The 12,177-nt window shown below is 35.4% G+C and overlaps 2 protein-coding genes across 2 annotated transcripts; both read left to right on the forward strand.

Annotated features, from left to right (window-relative positions):
- The first annotated feature begins 1,426 nt into the window (after positions 1-1,426).
- On the forward strand, positions 1,427-4,977 carry LOC112000983 (ETO1-like protein 1). The gene is given in 6 exon segments (XM_065781483.1): positions 1,427-2,456; positions 2,575-3,248; positions 3,251-3,542; positions 3,544-4,058; positions 4,061-4,283; positions 4,563-4,977. Coding segments are annotated over 6 exon segments (2,238 nt in total). The 5' UTR covers positions 1,427-2,319; the 3' UTR covers positions 4,960-4,977.
- Positions 4,978-5,843: 866 nt separating this feature from the next.
- LOC112000957 (probable protein phosphatase 2C 51) lies at positions 5,844-8,853 on the forward strand. Its single transcript, XM_024033129.2, has 6 exons — positions 5,844-6,026; positions 6,570-6,849; positions 7,145-7,395; positions 7,476-7,608; positions 7,926-8,103; positions 8,401-8,853. Exons 2-6 carry the CDS (start codon positions 6,597-6,599, stop codon positions 8,636-8,638), a joined length of 1,053 nt encoding a protein of 350 aa, XP_023888897.1. The 5' UTR covers positions 5,844-6,026; positions 6,570-6,596; the 3' UTR covers positions 8,639-8,853.
- The last annotated feature ends 3,324 nt before the right edge of the window (positions 8,854-12,177 follow it).

Genomic DNA, 12,177 nt, shown 5'->3' on the forward strand with positions numbered 1-12,177 from the left:
CCAAAAAAAAAAAAAAAAAAAAACCCTGAGCATTAAACATTTAGCTAGTTCAACTAAAATTTGACAACCTAACCCCCAAAAAAGTGGTCAATTTTGGCTATCTTGTAGCCAAGCAAAACAATTGATAACTATAGTGGAAGTCCAAATCTAACTAACACTGTAGCTTAGTAAAATGATTTTTTAAATTTTTTTAATAATAATCTCTCTCTCTCTCTCTCTCTCTCTCTCTCTCTCTCTCTCTCCAATAGGATCACTAATCATCATCCTTGCTAAGAGGCCTAGATTGGCCATTGTCTAACTTTTTAATTTTTTTTATAATAATCTCTCTCTCTCTCTCTCTCTCTCTCTCTCCAATAGGATCACTAATCATCATCCTTGCTAAGAGGCCTAGATTGGCCATTGTCTAACTTTTTAATTTTTTTTAATAATAATCTCTCTCGCCCTCTCTCCAATAGGATCACTAATCATCATCCTTGCTAAGAGGCCTAGATTGGCTATTGCCTAACCGAATTGGCTGTGAGATGACTATCCTAGTCGTTGGGCGGTTATTGTGGACATGTGATAACTTCTTGTAGTTTTATCATATCACAATTTATTCAACAAATTTTCAATTTTTATAGTGGGCCTCTTTTGGATTAAAATAAGATTGCTAAGGTTTTGTTTAAATTAACAGATTTTCCATTGTTTTGACCAAAAAAATTACATCAATTTTGTTTAACATTTTAACCCAATCACAATTTTGTCTCACAAGTTTTTATTTTAATTATTACGTTTGACTCCTTTAAATTTGAATTAAATTAAATTAAATCTTAAGGGATTAAATGTGGGCTTTTGTGATAGTGTTAGAGTCAGACTATAAAGAAGTAAATTGTAATTTTCTCAAATAAAAACTTAAGAATTCTTATCTTCTGTTTGGACAGAGTGAAAGGGTGAGGATGAAAAGGACAAAAGGGAAAATATCATTAGAATTTTCAAAATTTTACTGGTATTTTCCTATTACTTTTTCCTTTTTACTCTATCTCTCCTTTCATCTCTCTCAATTCTTAAAATAGGTGGGCCATATCTATTGGTGGGGCCCTTTTTTCTTTAATCTTTAAATCTTTTTTGTCTCATAGTAAACTGCTGCAGAAGCAGAACCAAGCCACTGGTCTGAGCAAAACATTCAAGTCTCTCTCCCGCCATTCTTAATTACAACTTCCCATATTTTAATGGTTTCATTAAATTCGAAGGACCCCATATTGGTTCAACAATTATTGTCGTAAACAAAACAACACAAACCCTTCCTGGCTTCCCATAAAAGTCACAGTGACTAAAAAAAAAAAAAAAGCTTACCATCTTTAAAGCGACGTCGTTTGGATTCATTGGAGAAATCTATTTATATTTTATTTGTTGGGTTCGGTTTTAGACTAGTTTTTGTAATTTAGTTTGTCCCACTTCTACAGTTCTACAGTTCTACTTCCAACAAAGAGTGTCTGCTACTATATTATCTTTTCTTTTCTGACCTCTCCAACGGAAAGAAAGTTGGCAAAAAAGTAAAGAAAAAAAACTTTCCCTTTTACCAAACAAAAAAGACAGAAGCAAATTTAAAGTTAGAATTTTTCATTTGGATTCCTATTCTCTTGTCTGATCTCCTACTCTCTGAAGCTCCCAGCTCCTATTTTCTGATCTGGGTCTGCAAGTTCAAGCCACAAAGTGAAGTGGGTCTCTCTCCCTCTCTTTGCTTTGCTTTGTTTGGCTCTTTATGGGGGGTTTGGGTGGGCTTAAATGTTGGTTTGGTCATTTTTCTGGTAGAGATCTTACGTAAACATTAGTGGGTGTTTGGTCTTTTCTGGTTTTTATGATTTTATATGCTGAAGAGACCAATGATATTTTATTCTATTGTAAATTAGATGCAAAATAATAATGGGTTCTGGTCTGTCATTTGTTTATAACAGAATCAGCATAATTTTTGTTGTATGATTGTGATTGCTAAATTAAAAAACAAAGATTGATTTTTGTTCTTTTGGTGAGCGAAAAGGAACCCACTGTTATCTTTTTTTCCTTTTTTGAATTGGAGTGTATCTACTCTTTGAAAGAAGCCCACATAGTATTGTGACTGTTTTGTTTATTTGTAGCTTTGTATTTTTAAATTTTAACTTTTAGGTTCTTCTTTGATGTCTGCTGGGTGGGGTTAGAATTTGTCTCAGCTAAGGGTAGTGATTTGTGATTAAAAGGAGCTGTTTTTTTCCCCATACTTTCATTGTGTTTGAGTTGTTTTGGAGAGAAAAACCCCATCTTGCTGTTGTGGAGATCTGGGACTTGTTTCATCTCTTATGCCCCATGAGGACTTTCTTTCCCTCTGAGTCTTGTAAAGAAACACAGCTCAATGCTCTCAATCCACAGTCTTGGCTCCAAGTTGAAAGAGGGAAACTTTCCAAACTTTCATTGCATCCTTCTTCTTCTTCTTCTTCATCCATGTAAGTTTTTTGTTCTCAAATTATTCAGTTACAGCAGCTTAATTTATTTTCCAATTCAGTGAATTAAAGTAGTTTTGGTGTTGTCTTGTTGTTTCTTTGGGGGTTTAAATTGGTGTAGAGAATCTTTTATCAAGGTCCCTGAGCCACAGATACTCCCATTCTTTAAACCTGTTGATTATGTAGAAGTTTTAGCTCAAATTCATGAAGAACTCGAATCATGTCCTCCGCAAGAGAGGTCAAACCTCTGTTTATTACAATTTCAGGTGTTTAGAGGCCTTGGAGAGGTCAAATTGATGCGGAGAAGCCTCCGCGCAGCTTGGCAGAAGGCTAGCACTGTTCATGAGAAGCTTGTATTTGGGGCATGGTTGAAGTATGAGAAGCAAGGGGAAGATCTTATTGCTGACTTGCTTGGCACTTGTGTGAAATGTGCACAAGAGTTTGGGCCTATTGATGTAGCATCTCAGCTTCCCCTCAATTTAAATGTTAATTCCCATGAGTGTGTTTCAATGAATGGGAATCATGTTTCGAGGAATGTTAGTTTTAGAATTGGAGATGAGAAAATAGTTTGTGATAGGCAGAAAATCTCTAGCCTTTCAGCCCCATTTAATGCTATGCTAAATGGGTGTTTCACAGAATCACTTTGTGAGGACATTGATTTGTCTGAAAACTATATCTCGCCATCAGGTATGAGGGCAGTTAAGGAATTTAGTATGACAGACAGTTTAAGTGAAGTCCCTCCAAATCTCTTGCTGGAAATATTATTTTTTGCAAACAAGTTTTGTTGTGAAAGGCTTAAGATGCTTGTGATAGGAAACTCACATCTCTGGTTTGCTCTAGAGAAGATGCAGTGGAACTCATGGAATATGCTCTTGAAGAGAATACTCCAATTTTAGCAGCCGCATGTTTGCAAATTTTTTTACGTGATCTACCTGATTGTTTGAATGATGATCGGGTGGTGGAAATATTTATTAATGCTAATAGACAACAAAGATCAATCATGGTTGGGCCTGCCTCATTTTCCCTATACTGTTTATTAAGTGAAGTTGCCATGAACCTTGATCCTAGGTCTGGTAAAACAGCTTGTTTCTAGAAAGCTGATTGAGTTTGCTGAAACAGACCGGCAGAGACTATTGGGGCTTCATCAATTGGGATGTGTGAGGCTGATGAGGAAAGAGTATGATGAAGCTGAACATCTTTTTGAGGCAGCTTTGAACGCTGGCCATATTTATTCTGTTGCAGGTTTGGCTAGAGTTGGTTACATCAAGGGTCATAAACTTTGGGCTTATGAGAAGCTCAGCTCTGTAATTTCTACTGTTACCCCACTTGGTTGGATGCACCAGGAGAGATCATTATACTGTGAAGGTGATAAGAGGAAGGAGGACCTTGAGAAAGCAACTGAGTTAGACCCAACTCTTACTTATCCCTACATGTATCGGGCTGCTTCATCAATGAGGAAACAGAATGCTACAGATGCGCTTAAAGAAATTAATCGGGTTCTTGGGTTTAAACTTGCATTAGAATGCTTGGAGCTTCGGTTTTGCTTCTTTCTGGCACTTGAGAATTATCAGTCAGCCCTTTGTGACGTTCAGGCTATTCTCACACTTTCCCTGATTATAGGATGTTTGAGGGACGGGTGGCAGCATCCCAGCTCCGTACTCTTGTGCATGAGCATGTAGATAATTGGACTACAGCAGATTGTTGGATGCAATTGTATGAGCGGTGGTCTTCAGTTGATGATATTGGGTCTCTGTCCGTTATCTACCAGATGCTTGAATCTGATGCAGCAAAAGGGATTTTATACTTCAGACAGTCTTTGCTTCTTTTGAGGTATGTTCAGCTTTCTGATCTGTTTGGGCACTAATAAAATGACCCCTGGAATTTAAAAGGACTGGAAACTCTCCTATCTCATCTAGTATTTTAAAACCTTTTTTTTTCTTTGCAATTTAGTATATGTGTGAATCTATTCATGCCGTGGGAATTACTTCAGGCCCTGTAAATCCTGAACTTGGCTCCATTTCTCCTCTTCCACCTATGTGATATTCTAGGTTGTAAAATATTTCTTTTTACATTGGGGTGACTAGAACCCTTAAACCTTCACTTGATCAGGTTGAACTGTCCTGAGGCAGCCATGCGGAGTTTACAATTAGCTCGCCAACATGCATCCAGTGAACATGAACGGCTGGTCTATGAGGGATGGATCTTATATGATACTGGTCATTGTGAGGAAGGGCTCCAGAAAGCAGAAGAGTCTATCAAAATCAAGAGGTCCTTTGAGGCCTTCTTCCTGAAAGCCTATGCATTGGCTGACTCTAGCCAAGATCCATCTTGTTCTTCAACTGTTGTTTCACTTCTTGAAGATGCATTGAAGTGTCCGTCAGACAGGCTTCGTAAAGGTCAGGTATGGTTGTCTATCTCTGGGCATTTTCATGGAAAACTTTCTTATTATGCACTTGCAAACAAAGGCATGTTTGGTATCATGGTTCTTTTAAAAATTTATGTATGATTATTTCATTTTGAAAAAAGTGTACTTAAATAATAGAAGTATTGGAGGTTAAAAAAAAAAAAAAATGTTTTTCTCAATCTAGCAAGTCGAAACTACTCAAATTTAATTCTTAAGTAGATTGAATAGGCTGAAGTGGACTAAAATGGACCTAAGTGGACCAAATGGACTAAAGTAGACTAAAACTAACCAAAGTGGACTAAAATGACCGAATTGGACTAAGTCGGAGAGCATGGATTGAAATGGACTAAATGGACTGAATCAAAAGGAAATGATCAAAATGGACTGAAATGTTATACTTAGCCTATGAAATAGGATCCTTTATTCCTGGTTGACAATATAGAAATGCCACATCATTTAAAATTTTAATTAATGTACCACTAGATTCATATTTAAATTTCTAAAATTTAATCTGAACTATGTAATGGATCCATTTAATGGAGAGGATCCTATTACAGGATTGCTTATATTCATTAAAAATGATGTACGATGAATGTACAGGAGGTGGGGCGAACTAGTTTTTTGATAGATACAATAGATTTTTAACTTATAATATCCTTATCATAATAATTATTTTTTTATACTCATGTCAAAACATTAATCAATTTGCTGTATAGACTGTTTAAATCCCAAACTAATTAAGCTACAAGCAGGTTCTCCACTTTTAATTTCTTGATTGAAACTTATGTAGTATGGTTTTAGTTAAATGAAAAGATTATTAATAGGTGACGTGGCAAATGCTAATATTAAAAAAAAAAAAAAAAAACTTAGTTTTAATTAATTAAATCAAACGATTTTTTTTGTTTAAGACAATCAAACGATTATTAACAGACAATGTGGCTAGTGCTTGCTGCTTGGACTAATCTGACATGGCAATCCTAATGCTCACCAACGTAACAGTATCGCCTCCAACTACGGAACCGAGCACTATATTTAGTCATATAGATAGAGGAAGATTACTCTGAGAGAGAGAGAGTCCGAGTCAGAGTCATTTACAGTGACTCTCTTTACAACTACAATAGTCCCAATCAAATCGTTCTCTCAGATTCAAATCAAACCCTATTGATCAGGTACAACCATCAGTCTATAATGAAAAGTCCGAATCTAAACAATTTGAGGTTTCTTTCCTAGCAACCAAACAGGGCATAATGCTTTTTTTTTTGGAATGGTTTTGGGTCTTCTTTTGTATGCTCAAAGTGGTTACTAAATTAGTTAACTTTTCATTCATCATGTTTATTGTGTTTATTGACTGATCATCTTAAAGTATATACTTTTTTTTTTTTTTTAAAAGCAGTACAATTGGCATTTCTTAAACTAATCACTGTATCATGTCTATAGAAATATCATATGAATCTATAGAAATGTAAAGTTTTGAGCAACTTTTTGCATGAATCTGTAACTGATAGACTGAGAACATTGGATGCCATGTTATCATGATTACATGCTGCCTGAAATGAACTTCTATGACTGCTGTTTATGAAACTTTTACTAGGGAGTGAACAAATTGAGTCCTAAGCTTTTGTCTCTATGCAATTTCTTACCCATTGTTAGTTTGTTTTTTCAGAGTTTGAAATCTTCTCTGTGTATGATTTTTGGGGTTTCTTTTTTCTCAGGAGTAAAATTCTATTATCCAATTCATAATGGAAGGGTTTAAAATTTCAGTACTTTGGTTAGCAATTTTTGTTATTTTGATTCCATCTTCATATGGAGTATACATGACGCGTATGATGGCAAATGAGGAAGGTGGCCTTTCTGAACGTTCTGAGTGGGATCTCTCCACTGGATCTCTTCAAAATAAGACTGTGAACTGCCAGTTTGCCACATTTCAGGGACATAGGGAGTACCAAGAGGATCGTATTGTATGTGATCTTGATATGAAGATACCACATCTAGGTACTCTCTCTTTCTTTCCTCCCACTTGAAAATTACCCTTATTATTTTACGACTGTTTTTATTGTATGTTCACATTCATAAATTTCAGATGTAACACATTAAAGAGAGAGAGAGAGAGAGTGTGTGCATGTAATAATATAAATTTATAATGAATCCAATAACAGGACACTCAAAGTAAGGTTTCAAATCTTGAATAAACACTGCTTTAGGAGCATGACTTCTCAAACTGACAGAAAACTTTTGATGTTTATATTGATGTGGACAAGTTATTGTTTGAAGCTTGACTTGGATGCAGGCAAAAATGGGCTTGGGGAGGGTACAGTTGGTGTTATGGCAGTATTTGATGGTCATATTGGTGAGGAAGCTAGTGAAATGGCTTCAAAACTTTTGCTGGATTACTTTTACATGCATGCTTTATTCAATACATCCGAGCTAATGGAACAGTACGAGGGAGTACCTGTAACTGAGGATGAAATAACACATTTGGAAATATTAAAAGAAGCATTGTTGAGGACTATTCGTGACATTGATTTCAAATTTTCTCAGGCAAGCAGAATCTGTTCACTTCTAGTACTTTTAACTGGTTTTCTTCACAGATTTATCTATGTTCTGCTATATGCTTTCAGGAGGCTTTTGAAAAGAGGATTTTCTCCGGATCCACAGCCACTGTGGCTCTTCTTGTTGATGGGAAGATTTTAATTGCCAATGTTGGTGACTCAAAGGCCCTTTTATGCACAAAGAAAATTCAGTCTGGTCAAGGTTCTGGTTCTTTGATATCTCCTCTTTTTTTTTTTTTTTTTTTAATGTAGTGATATTGATCACTGGCTCTTAAACCAGTTGCACCCAGAAGATAATTGATCCTATTGAATGGGAATTAAGGTTTAGTTGAGTTGAGTTGAAATTAGTTGTGTCGATTAGATATGTGCTAAAATGATAAAGAATTTCTCTGTCTTAATGTTTTTACCTGAAATAGGACTTTCCTAAGCATTAGTTGTATATTAAGTAAAGGAGTATAAAAACTTTACCTTATTTTAACCTAATAATTGAATATCTGTACGTTTACATGAAAATGACAGGTAACTTGACAGCCAGTCTTTCAGCTACTGAACTAACAGAAAATCATAGTCCAGGTAGAGATGATGAAAGAGCTCGAGTTGAAGCATCTGGTGGTATTGTTGTTACTCTTTGGGGTAAGCCTTGGGTGAATGCTGAACTTCCTATGTCCCGAGCCATTGGTGATGTGTACCAAAAGAGGTGGGTTTCTTAACTTGAATGACAGCTAAATTTTCCCTTATTTTCTCAGTTTGTCATATTTTTATTACCAGCCACCCACCCCCCCCCCCACCCAACTTTCCCCTTTTTAGACACACACAATCCTAGTTTTTACCCAAGGTAAAAAAAGTTCTGATTTTTACCATGTCTAGAGTTCACTGTCAGTTCTGTCATCTATTTCATGTTAACATATATATATATATATATATATATATGTACACGCGCGCACACATACTTGCAATTATAATGGAGCTTGTATTTTCATTCTTTTTTGGTCAGATTTGGTGTTATAGCTGAGCCTGAAATGACAGGTTGGCAAACTCTAGATGTCAATGATAGATTTTTGGTGGTTTCTTCTGATGGTATTTTTGAAAGCATGACACCGCAAGATGTATGTGACCTGATACATGATTCAAGTTCATGCTTGCCCTCGTCCTTGTTAGCTGAATGCATAGTAAATACAGCGTTTGAGAAAGGCAGCGTGGATAATTTGTCAGTTATTGTAGTTCCATTATGATGGTTTTTATGTCAACTTGTAGGAAGAAAGATGTTAGAATTAGATACTTGGCTCTAGCTAAATTGGTTTGTAATTACTTTTTTTGGAGCATTGGCTACACATACAATCATTTACTCAAAAACAGCATGATGAAAGATCATAACCTCTTTAACCATAATAATGGGGTACATTCATTGATGGTTTCCCCTTTCTTTTATGAAAAATTTATTATGGCACTCTATGGACTACTGTTTTCTTGAATATATGCTATCTGGCTTGACCAATTTGAGTAAATAACGTAGACCAAATATTGAGGATATTCATGTCATTTACAAATGAGATTGGATTCTTTCTTTTCTTTTTTTTTTTTAGAAAATATTGGATTCATTAATAAATAAAATCAGATTGACCTAAAGTTTAGAATATATGATATGCATACCATGAAAACATGCTCTGTTGGCCACTGGGTTTTTTTTGCTTGTCTTTGGTGGTGCATGTGGAAATTAGCATTGCTAAGGGTCAATTCAAAGTTGGGAATTTCTAAATAATGTTTTTGAGTCAAACCATTCTAAACAAAATTTCTATTTTGAAAACAGCGAAAAACAAGTTTATGTTTTGGATCTAAACAAACCTTTTTTTTCAATGTTTTTTTTTAAATAAAATTGAATATCGATAAGAGATAAACAGAAAATGGTGTACACTAAAAGTGTTTACAGAACACTTTGTTATACTTATACCCTATCCAACACGTAAATAATCAAACAGCTCTGTCATATATATAGTTGCACAAGATAATGAGAAACTAAATGACAAGAATCAACTTACATAATGGCTAATCAAAACTACTGCAATGTCCTCCCTTGTAAATTCTTTAAATGCATCTCCAATTTGTTCACCAGTTATTTCTAAGAGAGACAAGTAAAAATTCTTTATGAGAAAAAAGGCGTCAACAAAATAATTTTAATATTGTTAGCTACAAAAAATATATGCTTTGTAACTATGAAACAGAGTATGAACTGATCATAGTAGTCACACGACAATTGTTGCCAAGCCTTAGGGTTGTAGTATTTCAAGTATTCTCTATTCTGTGCACTTTGTATTTTTATCTATTTCAAAATTGTATGAATGTGCTATCAGCTATATAACAAAATTCGAACCCTTCCTTGCATGAAAGCCCTTTTCACCCGCTTCATAAAAGCTACAAGTAAAAGCACTTTAGATTACGTTTTAAACGTTTGTTTACTGACACATTAACTTGTAAAGTTGTAGATTAAGTATTCACTATGGGTGAGTGAAAAGTTTGTTAAACAAACATCAATTCTCTCTCTCTCTCTCTCTCTCTATTTTATATAACTAGTTGCAGAGTCATGCGATGCAGGGGAATAAATAATTTTTTTTATTATAATATAATGTATAATTTTTTTTCTAAAACTTTTTGAAGATAATTTATTTTACTTAAAAATTATGCAATTTTTATTCGGTCCAATTAGGTCTACTTAGATCCAATTAAACTGATTCTTTTTGTAGGTTTTCTTTTTAAGTTTAGCTCAAAAATTCATTTTTTTTTCTTCATTTTTGGGTTGAAAAGTATAAAAATTTATAATATTTGGGCTAAACTCTTTAGTTTTGAGTTAAAAAAAAAAAAAATACAAAGAAAAATACTAAATTAGATATTAGAAATTTAGAAATATGAGCTCTAAAAATGCATTAAAAATGATAAATATTCAAAAGTCTTATTCCGTCCACATTGAATAATGATCATCTCAAGTTATCTAGGAGGAACCTATAAAAACTTATTTATATAAATTAAATGATGATCTACATCTTGGAGTGAAGAACATCATGACAAATATTGAATGCAACTAAAAATAAATACTACTGCACGCCATTATTTTCTACCACATCAACCATGATGGACAATAGTCAAAAGTAGTTGGTCAAAGGATCCGTTTATTTTGGGTGAAAACAATTTCAGGAAAGCATTTTTTGTAAAATAGGCTGTTTGGGTGTAAAGGAAAATTTGGTCAAACGGAAAATCATTTTCGTTGACCTTCAAAAATACCCTCTGTTTACGGAAAATCATTTTCGTTCTCATTTTACCTTCAATTTACTTCCGGAAAATGAGAAAGAGAGAGAGAGAGAGAGCGAGGAAGCAGAGAGAGCCACGAACCCAGAGCCCAACTCCGGCGACCCACCGCCACTCACCGTCGACCCACGAAGACCCACGATCCACCGCCACTCGCTGTCGACCCACGAGGACCCACCGCTACTCGATGTCGACCCACGACCCACGAAGACCCACGACCCACCGATCTTCGACCCAGACCTAGACCTTCGATCGTCGACCGTCGACCCAGACCGAGACCGATCGCACCCAGACCGATCGCACCCCACCGAGATCGCATCACGCTCTTCGACGTCGCCTGCGAACCCCGAGCTCCAGTCCGACGATCGCACACACCAGATCGCATCGGTCTCGTTGATCGCAGCACCGCGCCGCTCGATCTGGCCGCTCGATCTCGCCTCCGCTTGATCTTGTCGTTTCCCATGACCGATCTCATCGCCCATGACCGATCTCTCCCTTTCCATCCATTTTTGATCACTCTCTCGTCCTCGCTCTCTCAGTTTGACCGAATGTGGATTTGATCGAATGGAGTTGTTGTGATTTTTTTTTTTTTGAAGTTTATACGTTGAAATTTCTATTATAAAATTTGTTTGGGAATTGAGAAAATGGCAAAGAAAATGTGAGAAAGTGTAGGAAAATAGCATTTTCAGTATACAACCAAACACATGAAAATATTTTCTAGAAAATTTTTCATAATGCAGCCAAACACTGAGAAAATATTTTCCTTTCCCGAAAATACCATTTCCGGAAAATATCTATTTTCCGGAAAATATTTTACGGCAAACAAACACAGCCAAAATATCATATGCCACGCCCCAGAGAAAAGCGTAACAAAAGGTTACGATATTGGTCAAGTTTGGCCTTTTCAGCACTCAAATATGTCTTCTCCAAGTCGAATTCTCTTTGCTTTTCATCAGCTACAGAGCACAGTTCACGAACCCTCTCGACTTCCTTCTCCAAATAAGATTTTTGATTCACCAAGTCCTTCAAATACTGATCTCTTTCATTATTTTGTGCTTCTGTTACAGCTTCTCGAGTCTTTCTTTTTCTCTCTTCAATTGTCACAGATGGTGCATTCACATTCACACTCTCCATAACGATCGCAACTGACATTACAACATAAATCTATTATTAGCAAACATACAATAAAAACAGTGAACTATAAAGAAAGAAAAGAAATAACCAATTATTTATGTACAAGATTTTTTTTTTTTTTTTTGACGGCCTACAAGAAAATTAATAACTCAATACGTTAACGAACTCCATAAAATAAATAGAAAGAAAAAAAATTGAAAGTTTAACTTAACTGAAAAAAGTTGTGGAATTTAAAAACTCAATGAATAATAAAGGAGCTAGTGAAAATGTTGTAAAACTGAACGATGATAATAGGTCTCTGTTGTGGTAGTATATATAGAGTGTTGGGATAAATCACCAT

Source organism: Quercus suber, unplaced genomic scaffold (assembly GCF_002906115.3).
Source record: "Quercus suber isolate HL8 unplaced genomic scaffold, Cork oak 2.0 scaffold_268, whole genome shotgun sequence".
NCBI classification, from domain to species: domain Eukaryota; kingdom Viridiplantae; phylum Streptophyta; class Magnoliopsida; order Fagales; family Fagaceae; genus Quercus; species Quercus suber.

Bases quoted from the DNA above. Each gene is read 5' to 3' on its own strand.
- LOC112000957 (XM_024033129.2), top strand. From the start codon at position 6,597: ATGGAAGGGTTTAAAATTTCAGTACTTTGGTTAGCAATTTTTGTTATT. The intron at 6,850-7,144 runs GTACTCTCTCTT...ACTTGGATGCAG, and splicing joins TATGAAGATACCACATCTAG to GCAAAAATGGGCTTGGGGAG. The intron at 7,609-7,925 runs GTTCTGGTTCTT...TGAAAATGACAG, and splicing joins GAAAATTCAGTCTGGTCAAG to GTAACTTGACAGCCAGTCTT.